At 44.5% G+C, this 25,250-nt stretch overlaps 1 protein-coding gene and 1 pseudogene across 5 annotated transcripts; both read left to right on the top strand.

Annotated features, from left to right (window-relative positions):
* The first annotated feature begins 1,383 nt into the window (after positions 1 to 1,383).
* WDR13 (WD repeat domain 13) lies at positions 1,384 to 10,706 on the top strand. 5 transcript variants are annotated; one of them, XM_015597781.2, is made up of 10 exons: positions 1,384 to 1,604; positions 1,894 to 1,973; positions 2,630 to 2,870; positions 3,536 to 3,645; positions 3,767 to 3,897; positions 4,499 to 4,806; positions 5,622 to 5,802; positions 5,904 to 6,045; positions 7,387 to 7,505; positions 7,936 to 10,706. In XM_015597781.2, the coding sequence occupies exons 2-10, from the start codon at positions 1,933 to 1,935 to the stop codon at positions 8,118 to 8,120; spliced, it is 1,458 nt and encodes a 485-aa protein (XP_015453267.1). In that variant the 5' UTR covers positions 1,384 to 1,604; positions 1,894 to 1,932; the 3' UTR covers positions 8,121 to 10,706. The 5 variants fall into 5 exon arrangements, with proteins under 5 accessions (XP_015453267.1, XP_006922818.1, XP_015453266.1 ...); XM_006922756.3 differs by having other exon boundaries at positions 1,393 to 1,604; positions 2,664 to 2,870; XM_015597780.2 differs by having other exon boundaries at positions 1,393 to 1,609.
* An 11,520-nt stretch (positions 10,707 to 22,226) lies between these two features.
* Positions 22,227 to 23,880, top strand: LOC102895107 (annotated as a pseudogene).
* Positions 23,881 to 25,250: the final 1,370 nt, after the last annotated feature.

Here is a 25,250-nt window from a genome sequence, read left to right as displayed (position 1 = left end):
GGGTTATGAACACTTCCTATGCATTTATACTTATAACAACCCTATCATTAGGTTATTTTAACTAGTAGCCTTATAGGAATGAGGTTTTAAAAATAATTTTTTGAAATTTTAACATGAATATTGTGAAAACAAAATAATCTATTTCAGCAGTAAATCTCTCTGGCATCTCTGACTCTCCTGTGATTTCTTCCTACCATGTTTCTTTGGAAGCTGAGAGGTAGGATGAAGAGGAGGAGTTCTGTACAGGGAGGATCAAGGTGAATGGGAAAGGCATTGATCCTTTATGGCAAAATGAACGGGGGGCGGGGGGGACCCAAATGCTGATCACAAATAGGGGACCAGTTCAATAAAATGTCACCCTCTAACTCCATGGGCTTCAGATTTCATCGTCTGTAAAATGGGGACAGTAATAGGACTCACAACATTCAGTAATTAGGATTAAATGGATTAATTCATGTAAATCACCTTGAACAGTGTCAAGCACATTGCCCAATAAATGTTAGCAGTTACGCATTTGTGCAGTGAAATAGTTTATTCTTCGGCAACCATTTAATATCCTGGAAAGATACCAACAGCTTAGTTACATAGACAAGGGAGGTGCCAAGTTCAATACAGTGTGGTTTTGCTAGTACACAAAAAAAGAGCGATATGTTTTTAGATGTGTCTCCTTTCAGGTAGCTTTAGAACATTGTTCAGATTATAGTATTTGTCATAAAAATAGTGTGAAAAATAAGTTTTGAGAATTGTGTTAGTTAATTGGTTTAGTAGGAAGCTACTAAACCTTGTATTTCAACTTTGTAAATTGTATATCCTGATCACGTTAAGATAAATAGAGATGAAGCTTCCTTTTGAAGTTGAAATAAAGATGCTTCAGATAGGCTCCTGGAGTCCACACCCCCAAAGTTTGTTGTGCCTAACTATGTCTTCTGCCTTTACAGACTCATGTCCAGAACAAGCTTCCTGGGAACACCAAGCCCAAACCCCCTCCCCATCGTACCTGCACCCTTCTCACAGAATGGACTTTTCTCAATCCAGGGATGCTCGGAGGCCCATCAGTCACTCTAAGAACTGGAGAACTTTCTAGGGCCCTCTGCATGTGTAATTATGTTTTATTCTGTGCTTCAAAGCTTGCTTGGCCAAGATTGTGCTGCTAACAATCAGCTTATACCACTCTTTTAAAATAAAATCATGGGGTTTTTTTTTTGGAAGTCGTATTTCTGAATTTTAATGAGTGATTTGCATAATTGCCCCTATCCCTGTTGTCCTTGGACATTATTCTCATGCATACAAAAGTGCCATTAGAGACTGGGGGGCGGTGAATAGATCTTGAAGGGTGGAGCCTCCGTCCTTGCGCCGGAAGTTACTGTCCCTTACTACGCATGCGTGGTTCTCCCACGCTCTGGGGAAGATTCCTATCCGTTCGCTCTGCGCTTGGCAGCTCTTCCTGGCAGCAGGCGGCCATCTTGCTTGGAGCCAGAGAGAGGGAGAAGAGAGACAGAAGGAAAGGGCGACACTGCTCTCAGGGCTGCCCCGGGGGCCTCAAGAGCCGGAGGCAGCCCTGGAGGTGGTCCCTGATCCCGGGCCCTGCTCTTGGACCCAAGAAGGGAAGGCAGGGAGCGGTGGGGGCAAGATGGGTGGGGAAGGATTGCTAGGCAGGGGAGGAGCGTTGCTATGGCGACGTGGGAGAGGCGGGGTCAGGTCTGAATCGCTGCTGTGAGTCATCCCGGCGCTCGCTGGCAGGGCTGGGGTGATGTCCGTAGTAACAGCCGGGTGGGGTTTCACGACATTCTGGCGTGGAGGGACTCAGTGTCTATGGCAACGATTGCATGGCAGAAGGGGCGAAACTAGATCCCTTCGCTTGAGACGCTGACATTCCAGGCCCTTGTCCTGCAGGCGCCCGCGGGCGGACACGCCGGAAGAGGAGGCCGGGGAATGGCCGCGGTGTGGCAGCAGGTCTTAGCAGTAGACGCGAGGTGAGCGTGGGGTCGGAACCCGTGGGAGTTGAAGTTACTGTGATGCATGCTAAATGGTGATAAGTGAGGCTGGGCGGAGAACTTGCCTTATGCGTCTGAGTGGGCATGCCATAGGTGTGCATGCGCAGTAGCAGGGTGTCGGGGCTAGCCTGCAGTGAGAAGGGCTGGCCAGAGAGGGTCTTAAAGAGCACGCTGGGAAAGTGCAGTTAGATGTGGGCATGCGCAAAGAGGCTATGTTACTAGAGCCTTTGGCAGGGGGTGATGGAGCTCAGGCTGTTGACCTGTTCTCCACCACTGCCCGCTAGACTTCTCTTATCACCATCATTTCCCCAGTCTGACCCCATCATCATTTCATACTCACTCTCGTCATTGCTCCACACTAGCCACCATCACCATGTCACACTAACCCCTACTATTGTCACCTCATCCAACTTCAGCAAAGCTGCAAACTGCCACCATTGTTGCCACACTGATCTCCATGCCCATTATTACTGTAGATTCACTCTTAAAACAGCACCAGAGAGACTTCCATCACCACTGCTGATCACTTGCCATCCTGACCCCTCACTGCCACACACCTTCTCCTTCCCCGTCCCCTGAGCTGATTGATTCCCTCTGTCCTGTGCCTGCTGCTCGCCTGCCTACTGCCATCGCAGGTACAACGCCTACCGCACACCAACGTTTCCACAGTTTCGGACACAATATATTCGACGGCGCAGCCAGCTACTGCGAGAGAATGCTAAGGCTGGGCACCCCCCAGCACTGCGTCGGCAGTACCTGAGGCTGCGTGGACAGCTGTTGGGCCAGCGCTACGGGCCCCTCTCAGAGCCAGGCAGTGCTCGTGCCTATAGCAACAGCATCGTCCGCAGCAGCCGCACCACCCTTGATCGCATGGAGGTGAGCTCCCTCCACACAGCCTGCCATACATACCACCTGCCTCTGTGTACATTCACTCAACAAACTTATCAAGCACTTGCTATGTGTAAGGCATTGTTGCGGGTTCTTAGGATGAGCAGAGGGCAAAAAGAGATAATATATGAGATAAGTCAATAAGCAGACAATAAACAAGATAATACAGGTTGATAAATAGGCAATAAATGAAATAAATAGGTCAATAAACATAGCAAACCAGATAAACATATCGATAATTACCATGGCTTATAGTGAGGTGTACTAAGACCGAAAAATAAAGCAGACTAGGAGGATAAAACAAGACTGGTGTGGGTAACAGAGGGAAGCTATTTTTGATGGGGATCATGAGGGAAGGCCTCTGAAGAGATGAAAATTGAGCTGATACTTGAATGAAGCAAGAGACTGAGCTGAATAGTTCACTGTGGATGGAATTCATTCTTTGTTCAGGGAACATTTATTGAGTATCTACTGAGCAGGGCAAGGGCAAGAGCAGGGAAACTAGTGCAGAGGCCACCACAGTACAGGTGATAGTGGTGCCACTGGACGGGGTGAGAAGAGATCTGGTTCTGGATATATTTTGAAGGCTCCAGACCTCACAGATTCTTCAGGGCTGTTTTCAAGATACACTCACCCACACCCTCTGTTTGCAGGACTTCGAGGATGATCCTCGGGCCCTGGGGGCCCGTGGACACCGCCGTTCTGTCAGCCGAGGCTCCTACCAGCTGCAGGCACAGATGAACCGTGCCGTCTATGAGGACAGGTATACACCATGGGCAGCTGAGGGCTGGGGTTTGTGAGGAGGAGAGGAGCCATGGGGCAGTCGTGGGCTGAATGCTAGTATCTACCTCCTCTCAACCCCTCCCACTCCTATTGGGGCCCAGGCCCCCTGGCAGTGTGGTGCCCACGTCAGCGGCAGAAGCAAGTCGAGCCATGGCTGGGGACACATCGCTGAGTGAGAACTATGCCTTTGCGGGCATGTACCATGTTTTTGACCAGCACGTGGATGAGGCAGGTGAGCCAGTAGATGGCAGGTCCCATCACCACACATTTGCCCAAACTGTGACAACCACACAGTGCATCTTTTTCTGGAATGTAAAGTCTCCAGCCCACCTCTGAAGGTGGAATTGCCATCCATGAAACTTTTTACAAATCTAAAGCCCTCTGCAAAGTGGCCTGCAAAATCTCAGGTATTTTGTCTACCATAAAAGGGCTCAGCAGCTTAAAAGAGCCCTTTGCAGAAGGCTTCTGGGGTTGTGAGTAGCTTGAATGAGTTCAAAGCCTTTGCTGCAGAGAAATTCCCTTGCAAAAGACAGAGCGGGTTTTGCAGACTGCCAAGACCTTGGTAATTGTAAAGTGCTTGCTGAGATGTAGGAGCCTTTTCACATTACAGAAGTCTTTTGCAGTCCATAAAGTACCTGTTAAGATGTAGGGAGCTTTTGGCAGAGGGCTTTCTGGGGTTCCATCTCCCTTTCTCAGTCAAGGAAAGCCCCTTGCTGAGGCCACTGTGCCTAGTGCAGTGGATCCCGGCCTCCAGCTCCCATATCAGAACTTTTTGTAAATGAAAGCACCTGGTGAGTGTGCTGACTCCCACAAGTGGCTCCTTGGCATTGCAGTACCAAGGGTGCGCTTCGCCAATGACGACCGGCACCGCCTGGCCTGCTGTTCACTCGATGGCAGCATCTCACTGTGCCAGCTGGTGCCCGCCCCACCCACCGTGCTCCGTGTGCTGCGGGGCCACACCCGTGGTGTCTCTGACTTCGCCTGGTCCCTCTCCAATGACATCCTCGTGTCCACCTCACTCGATGCTACCATGCGCATCTGGGCCTCTGATGACGGCCGCTGCATCCGGGAGATCCCTGACCCTGATGGCGCCGAATTACTCTGCTGCACCTTCCAGCCGGTCAACAACAACCTCACTGTGGTCAGGCTCCAGGGCACCTGCTCTCTGAGGGCGGGAATGCCAAGCCGGGAGGGCTGCTGCAGGGCATCAGTACAGGGGGGTCACTCTAGTCCATCGCCGCAGTGCCCTGGTGGTCAGACTCAGAGGGAGATGAGTCAGAATGGGGGTTGCATTTATTGGTCTGGGATGGCTCCACTGTCCCCAGGGTTGGAGTCACAGGTCTGGCACCCCTTCAGTCCCATCAGCAGTAGTCCTACAGTTTTCCAACTGCAGGGGCTGCTGGTTGTGGAGAGCAGGATTAACTAGCTGGAAACCTCATCTCGTCTCAGTGGCAGCTTCACTGTAGTCTGACCCTGGGATAGAGAGTCAGAGGGCAGGGGGCAGTGGGAGAAGGAAAGAAAAGTCTGGCCTGGCCCTGAGAAGGGAGTAAAGGGAACTGGGCGAGTGAGCCTGTGCTCTGGGATCCTTTCAGTTGCAGCAGCAGCAGCCCTAGTGTAATCAAGGCTCCAGGAAGGACCAGTCAGGGAGCAGGTGAACTATTATCATGGGTCTGGGATGGCCCTGTGCTTGGCTGACCTCAGGGGGCGCTGGCCAAGAGGCAACACTATGGGTCTGCGACCCCCTTGGTCCCCAGAGCAACTGTCTACTCTGGTCAGATTGCAAGAGCCCGGTTCAGGAGGATTAGAGGCCTGGGTCACCTCTAGTCTACCTACCACTGCCCCACTGTGATTAGACTCCAGTAGGAAGCAGCAGGTCCCATCAGCAGCCCCACTGTAGTCAGACTCAAGGAGGGACTGGCTGGGAACAGGATGATGGTATGCGATTCTCACCCACAGGTGGGGAATGCCAAGCACAACGTGCATGTCATGAACATCTCCACGGGCAAGAAAGTGAAGGGTGGCTCCAGCAAGCTGACAGGCCGCGTCCTTGCTCTGTCCTTTGACGCCCCTGGCCGGCTGCTCTGGGCAGGCGATGACCGCGGCAGTGTTTTCTCTTTCCTCTTCGACATGGCCACAGGTAGACAGGCCCTAGGCCTGCATCTGTGTGCTAGCACTCACGCTCTCTTGATACATAGCCTTCACCCTTACTTTTGCCTCCTCCCCACTCTGTTGTCACAGGGAAGTTGACCAAAGCCAAGCGTCTGGTGGTGCATGAGGGTAGCCCTGTGACCAGCATCTCTGCTCGCTCCTGGGTCAGCCGCGAGGCCCGGGACCCCTCGCTCCTCATCAACACTTGCCTCAACAAGCTACTGCTCTACAGGTAGGTGTCCCTTCTCTGGCTGCATGGAGATGGAGGGCCTGCTGCCTCACTGAATGGGGAGAGCTGGTCTTCTCTTCCTCCTCCTCCTCCTCTTCCTCATCATGATCATTATTTAATGATGATCTAAGTGCTAGCAACTGCTATTACTAGCACTAATAATAATGTTACTAGCAATGTTAGTAATAGTACTAGTAATAGCAGTAGCTAGCATTTAGGTTGCTGTTGCTGAGGCCAGGCCCTCTTCAGAGCACCTCATATATATCACTTCATTTGATCCTCATAACGCTGTGAGGTGGGTGCTGTTATCATGTCCATTTTACAGATCAGCAAACTGAGGCATAAAATAGACTAGGGCTCCATTAGAGCAGTAGCTTTTCCTTCCTTTTTTTTTTTTTTTTTTCTGAAGTGGGGGGTTTATTGTCCCTACTCACATATGTCATGTTACCCAAACATAGTTCTTTCTCAGCCTGGGCCATATGCTGGAATGACCTGAAGGGCTTCAGAAGTCATGGCCAGGCCCCACTCCAGGCCAAAGATTTCAGAAGTTCTGAGGCAGGCTGAGCAATGGCACATTGAAAAATCCCCCAAGTGACATCTAGCCAGGCCTGAAAATGACTGCCCAGCAAGATGCTTGCTATTTTACTATTTTATTTTTCTTCTTCTTTTAAAAAATTTATACATACACACTTATAATTTTTAATTTAAGTGTACTCCTAAGTTTTTTGCCTGTTTACCCACCCCCTCCCTCCTCTCCTCCTCACTACTGCTACCTCGACTTTCCCCTGTCACCGTCAAGCATGTTAACAACTTTGTATGTACCGTTCCATACTTCGTTTCCTCTCCCATAGTCCTCAGCATGCATACACACCCACACATTTCTGAGGGAGGGTCATTGTTTTACAGAAGTGGGCTCCTTCTACATCCTTTTCCACATCTTGCTTTTCTCACCCGACAATGCCTGTGTTCATGCCACAAGTCACCTGCAATAGCTTCAGTTCATTCCTTTGGCCGTGTGGTATCCACAGTGTAGGGGTGCCTTAGTGTGGTCAGCCATTTCCTCTGTGCCCATCTGAATGCCAGAATCTCTTAGAGACCTTTAGGAAGAGAAACAGTGAATTACACTGCAGAGGTTCCCCATTTATATCAACAGATGCAGTTTCCAAACTGTCACTAAACCCACACACCAGCCCACACTTTACAGGTTTATGCAGTTGTCTCAAAATTGGATTTCATGAACCTTGAAAAGAACCCAAGTGCAGGGGTGGGGACACAGGCTAGCGCACCATTCGTCCCTCTCTGGGGCTGAGGCTGTGCCCCGACCTGCTCTTATCCTACCCGCAGGGTGGTGGACAACGAGGGGACCCTGCAGCTGAAAAGAAGCTTCCCCATCGAGCAGAGCTCACACCCCGTGCGCAGCATCTTCTGCCCCCTCATGTCCTTCCGCCAGGGGGCCTGTGTGGGTGAGTCCCATAGGGTTGGGGTGTCCAAGCTGCTGTGGAGGGGGGCAGGCACCAGGGCTGGTGCTGATCTGGCTCAGACATCACAGCACTCTGATGCCCTGACTGCCTGGGCCTCGAGACCTCTCACACCCACACAGCCCCCCACTTTGAACACAGAAACCCAACCAGCCCAGATACCTCACAACATGAGACACAGAACCTTCCTGTCTCTGCAAAGAGCTCAGAGACCTCACACTCTGGACACAGGACCAAAATTGCTAGGTGGTCTCCCATCTAGGGTTGGCCTCCCAGGCCCACCCAAGGCACACTGGGACCTCACACTTTGGACATAAATCCCTCAACACCTGAGTCACCTCAGAGAATTCACACCCAGGGCACCCTACCATCTTCTGTGACACCTCCTGATGGCCTCTCTCTCTCACCTGGGCAGTGACGGGCAGCGAGGACATGTGCGTGCACTTCTTTGATGTGGAGCGGGCAGCCAAGGCCGCTGTCAACAAGCTGCAGGGCCACAGCGCCCCTGTGCTGGATGTCAGCTTCAACTGTGACGAGAGCCTGCTGGCTTCCAGTGACGCCAGCGGCATGGTCATTGTCTGGAGGCGGGAGCAGAAGTAGGAGCCTCTCAGCCCCTGCCATGTCCACCTTCCCACCCGGCCCATGCTCCAGCTTTGTGTTTGTAAATAAAGTTCCTGTGGTTGTGCCGATAGCTGGCTCCCAGGGCTGCTGGGGACAGCATGAGGGAGAGGGCAGCTCTAGGCCCCAGGATGGGATGGGGTTCACTTATTTACTCATTCATGCATGCATTGATTTATTCACTCATTCAACAGCCATTTACTGAATGTCTGCCATGTCATAGGCACCACTTTAAGTTTTTACAGTCATGCATTGGACAGACATTACTGAGTACCTACTGTGTGCCAGGAACTATTCTAGGCACTGCCCTCTGGGGCTTGCATTCTAGTGGAAGCAGGTAGATAATAAGACAAAAATATATAATAGGTCAGCTAAGACATTCCTGACAGTGAAATTTAAAGACCTAAGTGAAGTGGAAAAGGGAGCCATAGATAATATGTAAGGAGCAAGAACATTCTAGGCAGAGAGAAAAGGCAGTGCAAACGCAGTGAGGCTGGAGTGTGCCAGAAGGATGGTTATAGAGGCTGGTACGGGGAATGAGGTTGGCCAGGCCTGATCCTGGAGGGCTTTGTGGGCCACGGTAAAGACTTGGGCTTTTTGTCTGAGAGAGGTGAGCCACTGGACAGTTTTGAGCAGAAGAGGGATATGATCTGACTTGGTTGTACGAGGATCCCTCTGGGCACTGTGAAGAGAACAGCCTGAGAGGCAAGAGCAGAAGTGGGGGACCAGTCAGGAGACCCTGCAGTAGTTCAGGTGAGCATGATGGGGACTCGTGCCAGAGTGGGGACAGTGGCGGGGTTAGGGTGGCAAATGTTGGCTTCTACCACAGGGTTTCATCCTATGATGTAGGGCTCTACCACTTCAGGGAAGCCCAGCGCAGCTGCTGCCTGGACTCCACACCTGTCTGAGCAACAGGTCAGGTGGTTGCCCACAAGCATGGAGCAGAGGTGTTGAGGACTTGGAGTGCACACTGGTGTGGGAGCAACCATGGACCCCTAAGACTTAGCTAGTGGCTCCTTCTGGGGGGTGGGAGGAGTGATGGTTCACTCCATCCCCAGAGGATCCCCAGACCATCCAAAGCTCCTTCCATGCCCACCCAAAGTCAAGGCCTGGAACAGCTCAGAGACCACCAAGTGATATTCAGTATTTGAGGGGAGTGCTGAGTGAGGAGAGAAAATTGGAATGTGATGGGGATAGATAACCAAAGTCCCTTGTCAATGACCCGAGTCACCAGGAAATATCAAAGTTGCCAGAAATGTCAAAGAGCCTCTTCCTCTAGCTGTTCCCTTCCCTCCACCTCCATAGGCTGCCACGTCCAGAGGCATCAGTGGGAAATGTGGCTACCACCTCGAGACCTCAGAGTCCACAGTCACAGACTCCAACCTGGCCCAACTTTGTTGAGCTGCTGAGCTAACACTAGCAGTCTTGTTCAAGCCACTGTTATTTGACAGTATGGTTACTTGCAGCCAGAAGCATTTCTACCTAGAACAGCGGGTCCTCGAATATAGCACTGATGAAATGCTGTAGAACTTATCTTTCTTTTATGTCAATTAGCCTGTGGTAAAATTGATTTCATTATGTGTCCTTTCACTTAAAGTCGCAGAACTATTGACGACATTAAGTGAGGACTTACTGTACTTCCAACTGACAGACCTTATGGTAAATGGTGTTGAGATAGGGACATCAGAGAGCTGGACTGTTCATGATCAAGATCATGTATGTATGTGTGTTGGAGGTCCTCAGATCAACCCAGACTCAATGATTTGCCAGAAAGACGCTCAGTCTCAGCATATGATGGTATACACAGCTGTGATTTCTTCCAGTAAAAAGATACAGAGATCAATCAGCAAAGGGAAAAGTTGCATGAGGTGAAGTCCAGGGGAGAACCAGGCACAATCTTCCATGGATCCTCTCACAGTGGAGTCGCACAACACACACTTAATTCCTCCAGTCCTGGGTTGTGACAACATGTGCAAAACATTGCCAGCCAGGGAAGCTCGTTAGAGACTCAGCACCCAGGGTTTTTACTGTGGGCTGGCCATGTAGACAGCCCCTGCTAGGCACGTACCCAACTTTCAGACTCTCAGAAGGGAAGCAGGTATTCACTGTAAACCATAGTGCTTGTATGAGCAGTTTAGGCATAGTGAGGCCATCTTATTTAGAAAGTGATGAGAACCCTTTCAAAGTCTAAGTTTCTAGATGCCAGCCAAGGGCCAACCTTGAAGCAGGCTTTTCCAAGGAGAGTGCTTCAGGCCTGCTCTGTTAACTCTTTTCTGCACAGTATGCCACACCAAAAAGATGCTCAGTCTCATTGAAGGTCGGTGGATGGGCAAGATCATTTGGGAGAACCTCATTTTTCTCTAACATTTTCTTCTTCACACTCTATGTTCTTTATTGAGTCAATTCAAGATGGCTGATCATGGATGTTGTTATACATGACTTTGGAGGTTTCCTCGTGCAATTTCGAAGTGGCAGAGTTGACATTCTGCTTTAAAGTCATCTTCCTTATACTTTTTTTTGATTTATAATGTAAGGGAAAAATAAATAAGCAAATAATTTAAAAAATAATCTTATTGGTCAAACTTGGGCCTCTGTTAACTTGCCCGTTATCACTATGCCTCTGGTTTAACATCAGATCTGGAACTCTTAACCATTCCACCAGCAATGCCACTCTGTTTTTTCCTCAAGTCCAGGCCTCCATTAACTGTTCCATGCCCTTTGACTTTGAACCTGTGTGTTTAACTACTTCATCAAGAGCCTCTCTGGTCTGAGCTTGAAGTTGGGCCTTTGTTAATTATTACCCCATCGGTATGCTATTGGCCAATTCTCAAACCAAAGGTTTTGCATAATATTCCACCAGCTATTGTCTTTTGATCTGACCTTGAACTTGGGATTCTGTTAATTGCCCTTTTGCTCCATTCTAACCTTGAGAACCCTCAGTCCTGACCTTGAATCTGGGCCTTTACTAATTTTTTTAAACCATCAATGCCCTTATGGTGTCAATTCTAATCTGCCCTTCTATATTAACAGTTGTACCATTAATGCCCATGTGGTCCAAACTTAAGCCCAAGCCTCTGTTAACTGGCTATTCTATCATCACTGTCTCTTTGGTCTAACCTCAAATCTGCTCATCTCTTAACATTTCCTCCACCAATGCCACGCTAGTATGACCTCAAACCCAGGTACTTTTAACTCTACCACCATTGGTCCACTCTTAAACCTGGGCCTCTGATAGTGCTTCCATCATTAAGACCTGTGGTTTTACTTTAAACCTGAATTTTTTTTAACTCTTCCGCTCTCAGTGTCATGGTGGTCTAAACTTCAACCTTGAACTCTACTTACGATTCCACCATTAATAACTCTTTGCCCTTGAATCCAGGCCTTGGTTAACTCATTATCAATGCTCATCAGGTCTGAAACTTGAACTTGAGCCTCTGTTAACATTTCTACACTCGATGCTTTTCTGGCCTGACCTCAACAAACTATTCCACTATCTATACCCTTATGATCTTACCTTCAACCCTGGCTTCTATTTACTGTTCCTCTATAATTGCCCCTTTGATCTGATCTTGAACCTAGGACCCTGATAATACTTGTAGCATTGATCCCCTTTGTGCAGACCTCAGACTCATGTGCCTGTTAACTATTCCATCATCACTTCCATTCTGTTCTGACCTTGAACCCGAGCTTCTGCAAACTATTCCACCATCAATACCCCTCTGGTCTTATTTGAAACTAAAATTCTGCTGACTATTCTTTGGTCCCACCTTGATTCTGGACCTCTGGTTAATATTCCACCATCACTGGCCTTCTGCTCTGACTGAGCCTTCTTGAACTCTAGAATCATCATGGTATCTCTGGTCTGACATCAAATCTAGACTTTGTTAGCTTTTACTCCATCAAGACCCTCTTTGATCCGTATTCTCAAATGGACATCTCTTAACTAATTCAACATGACAGCCTCTTTATCCAACCAAAACCCAGAGCTTTTGTTAGCTATTCCACTGCTGGTGCCCTTCTGCCCTGACCTCAAACCCAGACCTCTATAAACTGTCCACCATCATTGGGCCTCTGGTGTGATCTTGATTAGAGACTTCTGTTAACTATTCTGACACTGAGACTCCCTGATCTGATTTTGTACTATTCCAAGATCTGCACATCTTTGCTTTGACCTCCTCTATTAACAATTCCGCCATCAGCCTCTTTCTGGTCTACCTTAAAAACAAGGGGTCTCTGTTAAGTATCCTACCATTACTGCTCTTTTGAACCCAGGCTTTCATTTCATATTCTAACTGAAAGACCCCTCTGATCTCAAATCAAACCCAAACCTCTGTTAATTCTTCATCCAATAATGCTGCACTGGTTGCACTTGAGATTCTTTTTAACTATTCAAACTTCAATCCTCTCTCATCTAACTCTGAACTCAGGTCACTTTAACTCTTAAACCACAATGCTCCACTTGTCTGACCTCAGACCTGATCCACTGTTAACCACTACAATATCGATGTCCTTTTGGTGTCTTCCCAAACAAGGTCTCTTTTATTGTCATTTCACCTTCAATGTCATCCTTGTCCCTAATCAAAGCTCTTCCACTATCCTTGCTCTCTCATCTATTTGATTCTTAACCAGAACTTGTTTACTCTTCCACATTCAAAGATCTACTGGTCTAATTATCCAACACTTAACTTTCAAAATATTCCTATTCCTTCACTCTAGGCCTGTCCACAAACCCAGTTCTCTGTTAACTATACCACCATCAACTACCCCCTGGTTTAACCTCAAACCTGATTCTCTGATAAGTGCTGTCACCAGTGCCCTGTGGGTCTGTCATTGAATTTGTACAGTTATCTCTTCCAACATCGGTGCCCCTAGAATCTGAACTCAAACCCCAGGCTCTGTTTTTTCTATTCCCTTCCTGACTGATCTCAAACCCAGATATTTATTTGAATGGCCCCATCCCTGTTTCTCTGGTCTGACCCTAAACCAGGACCTCTGTAACTCTTATGCCATGAATGCCTCTCTAGTCTGAGTTCAAGCATTTGCTAACTCTTCACACATCAACACTTCTCTGTCTAGATATTTAAACAAAATAATTTTTAACTAATTAAAAACCCTGGCCTCTCTTATCTGACCTCAAATCTCAGTCTCTTTATTCCACCATCAGTGATTTTCTGGTCTGTTATTGAACCCTGTGCATTAACTCTTCTTCTACCATCAATGCCCTTCTTATCTGACTGAACCACAATCCCCGTTAATTCTTCCACTGTCAATTCCCCTGTGGTGGTGTTGCCTTCCACTGGGGCCTCTGACAGGGCTACCAGTGTTAATGTCCCTCTGGCCTGACCTTAAACAAGGGTTTTTGTTAGTAATTTCACCATCAACAGTCTCGCATTTTAGAGCACTGATCCTGGCATGTGTTAACTAAACTAGTCCATCATCCATGCCCTATTTTCTGACCTTAAACCTAGACCACTATTAAGTCTCAATTTCCATGCCCCTTTGGCTGGAGTATGGTAAATACTCCAGCATTAGTGGCTTTCCAGTCTGAGTTCAAATATTGGGGATGAAAATTACTGGACCAATAAGGACTTCAAAGTGGTCACTACTAGTGACCTACAGACTGCAGTCAGATATAATGGGGTGAGAGTTGCAATGTGGACAAAACCGTTCACAGAAATAAATGTGGATTGTAGTGGAGTCACAGGCTGGAGTATAGACAGTTCCACGATCCATACCTGACTGTGTGAGCCAAGGAGTCTCCACACCCCAGTCTGTGTGATCCACAGGTGTCCAACTCCAGTTCGTATCACCCTGGAAGTATCTATACCCCAGTCTATGTGACCTCAGTAGGTCCATATCCCAGTATGTACCCAGGAATGTCCATATTCTAGTCTCGGCGACCTGAGGAATGTCCACACCTCAGTCCGTGTGACCCTAGAAATGTTCATACCACAGTCTGACACCAGGAGTGTCTATACCCAGTCTTTCTGATGTCAGCATTTCTGAATTGCACTCTGTGTCACTCATAGGGGTCTACATCCCAGTTTGTGCTACCTCAAGTGTGCCTACACCCCAGCTTGTGTGACTCTTGCTCAGAGTGTCCAGATTCCTGGCTGCGTGATCCCAGGAGTGTTCACACTCCTTCATGAAGGAGAGAAAGAATGAATAGATATTCTTTTATTTTTGTTGCTGATGATTAGATAAATGTAAGTTCAACTAAGTTTAAAAAAAAAAAACTAAAGGTAACCACAAGTTGAATTAAAAACAGAAAACAGAACTTCCAAATTACTTAAAAAAGAATGAGAAATTATTTCATAACAAAAGGTAGACCACTAAGATAACACCAAGGATGCATAAAAAATACCGAAAACATACAATAACACAAAATTTCAATTCTGACATAAATATTAATAGATTAAATTCCATACATTAAATGACAAGGGCCTGTAGATTGAGTAAAAATTCAAAACCCAACCAAAATGATATCTAAATCAAAATGATTCAGAAAGATTCTTTTGAATGAGGAAAAATTTATGAGAAAAGTAAAGACAGAGAAAACAGCAGTTGCAATATAAATTCAAAATAAAATAAATTGAAAAAAACATGAAGAAAACTCTTTTTATTGATCAAGAGCATGATAAACATAGAAAATATAACAGTCATGAATTTCTATATTCCACGTACCAGAGACCAAACCTTTTAGCTAAAGGAACAGAACACAGCCAATTGAACCTTGCCAACTTATCCATATGGTTGGATCAAGTTTAGCAGTCTTCCCACCAGACATTAAAAAATAAAATGGGCCTATAAATTAAGTTTAGTGAATAATGAATGGAAAGAGGAAGTGGACACATGGTCTACCTATTGTCCCACCCCTGGACCCTACAAAAGATACTCTCATGGCCTTGGGTGTTCTCTCTTACAGTGAATATGCGTGGCTACAGGTACAATATTGAACACTTCTATTAGATCTTGACTCTGTTACCCAAGGTTGATTTTTTTTTTTTTGCTTTTTTTATTGGGGTATAATTGCCTTACTTTATGTTAGTTTCAGATATACAACATAGTGATTTGATATTTGTGAAATGATCACCATAATAAATCTAGTTAACATTCGTCATCTCACATAGTTATAGAGTTTTTTCTTGTGATAAGAACTTTTAAGATTTACACTCTTAGCAACTTTCAAATATGCAACACAGTATTATTAACTATAGTTACCATGTTATACATTAAATCCCCATGACTTATTTATTTGAGTCCCTTCACCTATTTCATTCTACCCTTCCCCTCAATCTGTTCTCTGTATCTATGAGATTGTTTCTTTTCCCCATAGGGCCATTGTCAGGTGCTTATTCAAACGGGGAAGTCACTGATGGTCAAATTCACCTTACAACCTCATCTGAATAAAAAAGATGTGTACTGCTCAATTACCGAACCACAAGAAACCCTCGAATTATTTTTTAAAAAACTTATAGTGGCCATAATCTCAGAGCATGATGCAATAATGACTAGAAATTAGCACACAATTATAAAAGAGGCCACCAAACTCCTCCTAATACACTGAGGTTTGGACCAGAGTCTCTGAGGCTGTTTCCTCCATCTGTTCAGGATAATGCTCTAGTGTTTCTTGACAGGCTTGATCTTGTCAGCTCCCAATGCAGCAATATTACTCATTCTTGTGTCAGAGAGAGTATTCAAGTGCTAAGAACCATCACTTCCTACTCTTCATTATTGATTTTTTCTTAAGCTAGAACAACCTGTTCGACACGATTTTTTACACTACATGTCACATGTTTCAGGAGCTCCCGGAAGAACGATTTCCCAGATCCAAAAAAATGCAGCCCATCTGCTGTTCTCTTGAGCTTTTTGGCTTTTTTATTCCCTCAGAACCAGATGGAAATATGTTCTAAATAAAAGCCAGCCCTGCGTTTTCATCCTCCATCCCACTTGCGTGGTTTGCCAAGCTGAGTTTCACAGAACACAGTGCCAACAAAGTTCACACGCTCACTTCCTGCACCTTTCACCTTGAGCCACGCCCTCCAGTTTTCTCAGGTGAGTTTTATTGACTCAACTAGTCAGATATGTAAATTCAGCTGATAAAGAAGGTAGCCATTCCACTCAGATGCTTTCCCCAAACTGGTATAATTCCTGGTAGATGAGTGTTAAGGCCCCTGGGATCACTGGGGCATTTTATTTGGGCCTTTGCTGGACATCTATGTCACAAGGTAGGTTCTCTGAATGCAGAATTTGAGATGGGTTTGGGGTATAAGATGTTTTATTTGGGATCGATTCCTGTGCAAGGAAGTGGATGGAAGCAGGTGACCTGTGGTGCAGGCCCTGCAAAGCCTTGGAGGCAGCTTTGGAGCAAGCATTGATTGCCCATCAGAACATTCCCTGTTGGGAAGAAATGCCAGCCTTTGTACCACTGCCCTGCTCAGTCACCACATGGGCTGGCCCAGGCAGGGCATGACCTCAGGGAAGTGGCTTTCCAAAGCTGAGGCAAAGGCAATAAACAGTAAACCAAGGAGACAAGCACACAAATTCATCACAAATGCCCTAAGGAGCTGACAGCTGCACAGTGAGTGCTTCCTTGAAGAGTCTGAGTGGTGCCAGGAAAGGCATGAAGAAAGGAGCTGTGAAAAGAAATGGATGTCACTTGGTATCCAGTAAAATCCTGGATTTTAGTAAAATCCTGGTTCCCCCCTTACTCAACCCATGGTCCTGAGGCAGTCCACCTCACCACTCTGTGCCTCAGTTTCCTCCAGACTCAATTAAGGGTTCGGGAGTCATTTCATTATTCTCCTGACACATATGGTCTAGGTCTCTACAGTATGCCAGACACTGTGCCAGGATGTAACAGTGAGCAAAACAAGGAAAACCTCTGCCCTCAGGAAACTGACATTCCCAATGACCCCTAAAATCCATCTAATAATGCAGAATCAGAGCAGAGGTCACCCCTGGCCTCGTTTATGATGATTGTGCCACATAGTGAGCACCATGGTCTCAATGCATAGTCAGACAGACAATGGGCTAATGTGGAAACTGAGAAAATAATCAGCTGGGTCCACATGGTAACAGGAAGGAAGGAGTCACAGTGGGTTCTTGAGCAGGAGTGCAAAAAGATAAGTGTGGATTTTTAGAAGGGCTATTCCAGCAGCAGTCAATAACCAAAGTGCAGGAAAAAGAAAATTTTACTGCATATCACCCTGTACCTCTCAAGGGTCAAATAAGGGAAAACAGACAGCTGAGGCCAGGCCACACTGCCTGTCCAGCTGTGTGTTAAATGGTCATTTTTGGTTTGTTTGCAGCCAAGTTATTGCCCATCAGTGGCAGCAATGATTGGGGTTTTGGCTTAATGATCTGACCATTTGGTGAGCTTTGTGAATGAATGAATGAATGAATGAATGAATGTTGGGCAAGAGACGGCAAGGCATCCGGTTTGTTAGTCTGCAGCTCTTGCCTTAGGGCTAACAGTGTAGAATTGTGTGAGGGTGTATTGTTTTCCTGTCTCTGGAAGACATTAACAAATTACTTTGTGAAGTCTCTTTAATTAAAAGAGTTCTATTCTAATTGGCATATAGAGAGAAATAAGAATTTATACAAATAAAATATTCCTAAAATTCCAAGAAAATGAGAATTTTAAACTTCGAATACTTTAAGTGTGCTAGACTTGAAAAGACTCTTCTTTCAGAAACTAACTTAGAGACTTTTAAAGAATCCAGGTTCACATAATTAAGGTAAATCTTTGGCAAATGAGACTAGTTTAATAACCGGTTTTATAAAAATAATTATGTTTTCTCTGATTATCAATGCTAAGCATAATACAAGTGTTCATTTTATTCTACAGTACTTCGGGTTTTTCCCCCCTTAAATTTATGCAGGTTTATTGATCAAATAAGCAGCTACTACTCTATAATGTTTAAGATTATGAAAAATGTATACTTGTGTTTAACTAAAATGAATCATTATTCTGATGAATTTATTTCAACAACAATTGTGTTTTGTAGTATATCCACTTGAAGATAATTTCCAAGATCTTGAACTGAAAACTTGTATTGATGTTAAATTTGGTTAATTAATGAATACTCATTAGGTGCCCAGAAGATTTCTATGTCAGGTAGAAAACGGAAACATTGATTACTAAGCATCCTTTTTAAGTAAATATATTTTTGCTTCTTATTTTAATATGCTACAGAGAGGCTCTTATCTTTGAGTCTGTCAGGGAACATGTTCATTTTTGCCACTTTGAAAAGTCAAAGATAGGCAGTTCATAATTATCCACCCCTGTCTTCTCTGTGAGTAGAAGTTAGTTACTTTAGTAAAAAGTTATAGTTAATATAAGTGGTTGCAACTACACGGAGGAGCAGTAGTGACAGAGAAATACAACCGTGCTTGTACTTTCGTTTTACAATGTAACACAGTAAAAGCTGTAGTTCACAAACATTTTGGTCTCCCACCCCTGTTTAGTCTTAGGATTTATTGAAGATCCCAAAGAGCTTTGATTTATGTGAATGATAGCTTTCGATATTTGCTGGGATTAGAAATCAAAACCAAGAAATTTTAAAATATTTATCAATTCATTTAATGTTAGCAATGAGGAATGCATTACGTGTTTAACATAATGAATACCTTAATATTGTTATGAAATTAATTCTGACTTTGTGGGTCCCCTGACATCTATCCTCAAGTTAAATGCTAGTTTGTTCCAGAATATGAAAGAGAATAACGAAGGACAAAAGTTGGAAAGTATATTTCATTAGCCTTGGTCTCTAATACATGAATCTTGGGAAAAGCTTTGTGATGTGTTCCTATCATAGTTTGTTCAATTTTGATGAATTTCTGTGCTTGTCTCCTTGGTTTACTGTTTATTGCCTTTGCCCACAGAAGACATTAACAAATTATTTTGAATAGTTATTTTTTACTTTCTGTCTAGTCTGCCTAGACAGCAAAGACTGTTTTTCCAGAAAAATTTTCTGTGCTTTATATGGACTTTATTATGTTCTTAATTTTTGAAGGAAAAAAAAAATTAAAAGAACAAAGTTTTCTCACTTAAGTTCTTTACAATTATGTGACTTTCTATGTTTCTTTTTATGTTTTGTCACTTCAGTTAAATAGGTAACCAGTGTTGTTTCTCAGGCATCTGTGATCCTATCTCGTCAAGTGTCCAAATCTCCTCTGACATTTTTGATTTTTGCCTTCCCAAAATTAAACTTAAATATTGAAAAAAATCCAAGGAAATAAAATTCAACTTTCAGGATTTCTTTTGCACTGAAAACTATCTTTGAGATTTTACACAGGACCCCCGGAAATTCACAAAGATCTGTTCTTTTGCCTTAGGAAAGAAAAAGATGCTAGAAATAATTCAGCTTATCTGATGTGTTACTGTTGATGAGTTGCATGGGAAGAGTTGTCAAATTAGAAAAGATCCTTGGCCTTCCCTAGGTTAAATTTGTATAACTAAAATGGTATTTATAAACATAAATATTTTAGAAAGTGTATGCTTTATGGGAAGTCCTGGAGATTTGTGCCCTCGCTTTTCATAATACATTGAAACTCAGAGGAAACACTGACTAAAACTCTTATGAAATTTCCGTTCAGTCTTACTATATTTGTCAGTCCCGGTGGTACTTTGCCTGATGATATAAGACAACAGCAGTATAGAATTATCAGCCACAATCTCAGTTATTATTGTAAATGTTTACTTGGTCACAACCTTACTTATTTAATTTAAATCTAGCATCTTCTAGGCCAACGGTTCTCAATGCATATCATACTTACCTATAAACTTTTATTAAAATACGGATGTTCAGAACCTACTCCAGACTTATAAAACCTATTTACTTGCTATTCTTGGCATATTATGTATACTATGTTTTAGGATTATAATATATTATATCTCAAGATTGTTTTTCTTCATAAAACAATTATTCATCTATTTTTATAGATCAGATGTGGTGTTTACTGACTTCTTTGAAAATAGGCCTAATCGTTGGTCTTAGAGATATTTTGTCGAAAAAAATTTTCTTGGGGAGGAGGGGGAAGGTAGACGGGGTAAAGCGGGTCAAATATGTGGTGACAGAAAGAAATCTAACTATGGGAGGTGAACACACAGTGTAAAAATGCCTTATTGCTAAAGTGTACAGCTGAAACTTATCGGATTTCGTTAACCAATGTCACCATAAAAAATAAATGAAAAAATAAATAAATAAATAAATAATTTTCTTGGAATAGCTTAAAACTACAAACATTTATTATCTCACAATTTCTATTGGTCTGGAATCTGGGTGCAGCTCAGCTAGATAGTTGTGGCTCAGAGTTTCTTATAAGGTTGCATCTGGGGCTGCAGTCATCTGAATGTTTGACTGAAGCTACAGGATCCACTGCCAAGAAAGCCTACACATGGCTGGTGGTTAGTGCTAGCTGCTGGCGGGAGCATTTCAATTCTCCTCCATGTGTCCTCTCATCCCCCAGGGCCTCTCTTTTCCTTGTGACATTTCCAACGGGATAACCTGAACTTCTTTACATGTTGTTTGGGTTCCAACTGAGGGAATGAATGACAGAGAGAGACAGAGAGACAGAAACAGAGACGGGAAAAGAGAGCAAGAGAGAGAATATGAACCAGCAAGTGAGAGAGAGTTCACCTAAGATGGAATCTGCAGTCTTTTTATAAACTAACCTCAGAGATAATATTCCATCATTTCTTCCATATTCTATTTGCTAGAAGTGAACCAGGAAATCCAGACCACACTCAAAGGGAGATGATTATGCAAGGGCATGAATACAAGGAGGTAGGGATCATGGGGAACTATCTTAGAGGCTGCCTAACACACTGTCCATAAGGTGTATGGGGCCCTAGACAAATATTTTTTGCAGGGCCTGTGTCTATAGAAATGATGTGAATAAAAAATGTATTACGAATTGGTCCATATGAGCGACTGTGATTTATTAATGAAGATTTAGAACAAAGTGCAGAGAAGTATTTGTGTATTTGTTTATTGTCCAATCGATGTACCTAAGGAATCCTTGTAGCTCATCAGAGGCTCTGTCTGACCCCGTACATAGGGTAGAAAGTAAGAGAGAACATCTCTATAAAGGAGAAATGGGGATCAGGGCCCACGTGAGTCCTAGTCCAGACTCGGACACCTCACTCAAATGGTACTTCCAGCACAAGCCAGTCCTGGCCACCAGAGGGGGTTTTAGACCACTTTAAAGAAGACATGCCAGAGCATGCATTCCCCCTGTGTCTCAGAGCCGGGAGCAGGGGTCCTACTTGCACTGCTCATGGCTTATTAGTACAAGGTATACTAGGTTCCATATCATCTTTCATTAGGAAATTATTAAAGAATGTTAGCTTGTAATATATTAGTGTGCTGGGTTTAGAATATGTCCACGAATTCTTTGATCCTCCTCCATTCAAGAGATGGCGCCTAATTCCCTTCCCTTTAACAGTGGGCTAAACTTAGTGACTCACTTCTAATGAACAGAATTAGGGGACATGACAGTGTGTAACTTCCAAGACTGGCTCATGAGGAACAAAGGCTTCCTACCAACAGCCATGTGAGTAAGCTTGGAAGCAGATCCTCCTGCCCAAATAAGCCTTCAGGTAAGACCACAGCCCCAACCACCATCCTAGGCACCAGTTTGCAAGAGAGCTGGAGCCAGAACCACCCAGCTAAGGCACTCCCGGCCCTCCAAAAATGTGCAAGATAAAAAATGTTTGTGGTTTTAAGCCAATAAGTTTTGGGGATATGTTTTTTATACAGCAAAAGATAACTAGTACAAACATTATTAGTTAAAATTGTTCAGTAAAACTTTATGAAATCAGATCTCCAGTTCAAGGGTGGGGTAAAGTGGAGAAAACAGAGGGGGAATATATTTAGCCTTCTGAAGTAGAAAGATCTTGTTTGTTTGTCAACAGCTACCATTTGTATACAAGTTGTGCTAATTACAGATGTGTGTCATTTAAAAAGCCCCCAAAGAGCTATTGAATATTTATCATTACCCATGAGTAATTGGATATATTTTAAATATGAAACTGCATTTAAAAGCTATAATTAGCTCCTAGTCTCTGCATCACAGGTCTCCATGTCCCTAGGTAGCTCTGCCCAGGTGAAGGGACAGGAGGTGCAGAAGATGCGACTCATTTAGTTTGAGAAGGTCACAGAAGAACCCAAGGGAATCACTCAGAAGATGAATGAAAAGCAGTCCTGCACGGTGGCAAGAATTCTTCATGGTGGCATGATACGTAGACAAGTCTCCCTTCACATTGGGGATGAGACCCTAGAAATCAATGGCAGAAATGTGACTAATCACTTGGTAAATCAGCTGCAGAAGGTGATGCAAGAAACCAAAGGAATGAGCTCCTTAAAAGTAATTCCCAACCAGCAAAGTCGTCTTCCTGCTACACTATTGATGTTCATGAGAGCACAGGTTGACTATGACCTCAAAAAGGACAATCTGATTCCTTGCAAGAAGGCAGGACTGAAGTTTGTTACTAGGAACATTATCCAGATCATCAATAAAGATGACAGTAACTGGCGGCAAGAGCTGGTGAAAAGTTCCTCTAATGAGTCAGCAGGATTGATCCCTTCTCCCCAGCTGCAGGAATAGCGAGCGAGTGGCAAGTGCGGCTCAGTCTGCTCCAAGTGAAGTCCCGAGCTGCAGTTCCTTCCAGAAGAAGTACAAAGACAGATACCAGACCAAGCACAGCTCAAATTTTGACCAATTAAATGTTGTTTCGTATGAGGAAGTTGTTTGGCTCCCTGCCTTCAGGAGGAAGACTCTGGTGCTGATTGGAGCCAGTGGGGTGGGTCGCTGCCACATTAAAAATACCCTGCTTAGCCAGGACCCAGAGAAGTTCTCATATCCTGCTCCATATACAACACAGCTGCCCAAAAAGAGTGAGAAAGATGAGAAGAAGTACCACTTCATCTCCACGAAGGAGATGACGAGGAGCATCTCTGCCAATGAGTTTTTGGATCTTGGCAGATACCAGGGCAACATGTTTGGTACCAAATTCGAAACAATGCACCAGATTCATCAGCAGGACAAGATTGCAATCCTTGACATCAAGCCCCAGACCCCGAAGATTGTTAGGTCGGCAGAATTTTCACATTTCATTGTGTTTATCACACCTACTGATCTGGGCACTCAGATGGAAGCCCTGCAGTAGCTTCAGAAGGACTCGGTTTCCATCCGCAGCCAGTATGCTCACTACTTTGACCTCTCACTGGTCAATAATAGCACTAATGGAACCCTTAAAAAATTGCAAAAAGGCTTTGACCGGGCGTGCAGTTCTGGGTGCCTGTCTCCTGCTTTTACTAAGCCTGCAGAATAGGAAGAACTACTATGTGCCCCTCTCCAGTGTTTGGAACTCCATTCCCCTTCCTTTAAGGGTCGCTCTAGCTAGTTTTGCGTCAGCTTTCAGCTCTATGCAACTATCCTAGTTAAGCCAGTAGGTGTCAGCCTTGTTCAAGCTCCTGAAGGGCTAGGCTCTAGTTTTCCTGATACACGGGGCCCCATTGATCAGGATTTCAAAAGGATCTCTGGAAATTGGGGGCCATGAGTACTGTCCAAATGCAAGTGCTAACCAAATATGTCATACATAGGGAGGAAAAGCAGTAGACTCTGTCCCTCGAAAGCCTGCGTTCCTTCACCTTAAATCACACTGGGCACTTCATTTGTCTTTACTTTGAAAAAAGCATTTTTAACTGCAACTTTCTAAAATGCCAAAATGAAATAGCTGTGCAATAGGATGTCATTTGCTCTAGGAAAACCCTTAAAGCAATATAAATGTTACTGTTAAAATGCAAATAAACAAACAAACAAACAAACCCTTATAACTTAAAAAACTATAATTAAACTTGCAAAGAGTTTATTCTTGTTTTTCTCCTAGCCAATCTGGCTAAGTGTTTGTGCATGTTTTTGCACAGTGGTTGCTTTCCATTGATACACTTTAAGACTCATCAGAGCTCGTATGTAGCTTGGTGGAGAAGGTAGAGCCCTGAGATGTCAGTAGCCAGGGTCCCTGAGTCAAGGATTGGAGGAGAGCCATCTGCCCATCATCATGAATACCCATTTTAGACTTTACTGCTTCCTGGAATCACCTCCCAGGCCTAGGATAAGGTGAACAAAGTGTCTAGAATGCGAAATTTAAGGAGGTGCTTCAACTGATGAATGCATAAACAAAATGTAGTCTATCCCTACAATGAAATAGTATTCGGGCATAAAAAGGAATCAGGTGTTGATATATGCTACAACGTGGATGAACCTCAAAAACACCACTTGATATGGATAACCCGAGTTTGCCAAGGAACTCCAAGAGGAGCTGGAAAATAAAGACAACACAGAGAAGACAAAGCTGAGGCATGCAGGGATTCTGAGTGTTGATGATATTATTATCTGAGCCCCTGGATCCAGCATCGTCCAAAGTCAAACTATGCCTGAACTTCCCAGTTGTATGCTGTGGGTCTGGAATTCAGCGATGATGGCTTGTCTGTGCTCCTCCGTATTTGGAGCCTCAGCTGGAAGATCAAAGGCCAAGAGCTGAATCATCTAAAGGCTTCCTCACTTACGTGTGTGGCAACTGATACTGGTTGTAGCTAGGCCTCAGTTCCTCTCCATGTGGGCCTCTTCATGTGGTTGATTTGGGCTTCCTCATAGCATGCTGGCTGGGTTCCAAGCCCATGCATCCTGAAAGAGGGAGAGACAGGTGGAAGGTGCATCACTTTTCATGACCTAGTTTTGGAAGTGACATAGCATCACTTATCTCGAATCCTATTCATTGAGGCAGTCACAAGGTCCAGCCCAAGTTCAGATGGAGAAGAAATAAATTCGGCTTCTTGATGGGGAGCAACAAGGTTCTGGAAAGGCACATGGGACCAGAAATATTGTTGTAACCATTTTTGGAGATTATAATCTGCCATGAGATACCAGGCAAATTGCTTCACCTCTCTGGGCTTCAGTTTCCTCATCAGTAATGTGAGAATAATAATAGTTTCTGTAGTGTAGAGAGGCAATCACATGAAATCATGCATATAAAGTACTTAGCACAGTGCCTGCAACATGGTAAGTGCTCATTGAAAAGTAGAAGTTATTGTCAATAATCAT

Source organism: Pteropus alecto, unplaced genomic scaffold (assembly GCF_000325575.1).
Source record: "Pteropus alecto unplaced genomic scaffold, ASM32557v1 scaffold669, whole genome shotgun sequence".
NCBI lineage: Eukaryota > Metazoa > Chordata > Mammalia > Chiroptera > Pteropodidae > Pteropus > Pteropus alecto.
This window is presented reverse-complemented; position numbering and strand designations above follow the sequence as displayed.

Excerpts from the sequence above, each read along its gene's own strand:
- WDR13 (XM_015597781.2), top strand. The coding sequence starts at position 1,933 with ATGGCCGCGGTGTGGCAGCAGGTCTTAGCAGTAGACGCGAG. Across the intron at positions 2,871-3,535 it reads CCACCCTTGATCGCATGGAG|GACTTCGAGGATGATCCTCG; the intron begins GTGAGCTCCCTC and ends CTCTGTTTGCAG. Across the intron at positions 6,046-7,386 it reads AACAAGCTACTGCTCTACAG|GGTGGTGGACAACGAGGGGA; the intron begins GTAGGTGTCCCT and ends TCCTACCCGCAG.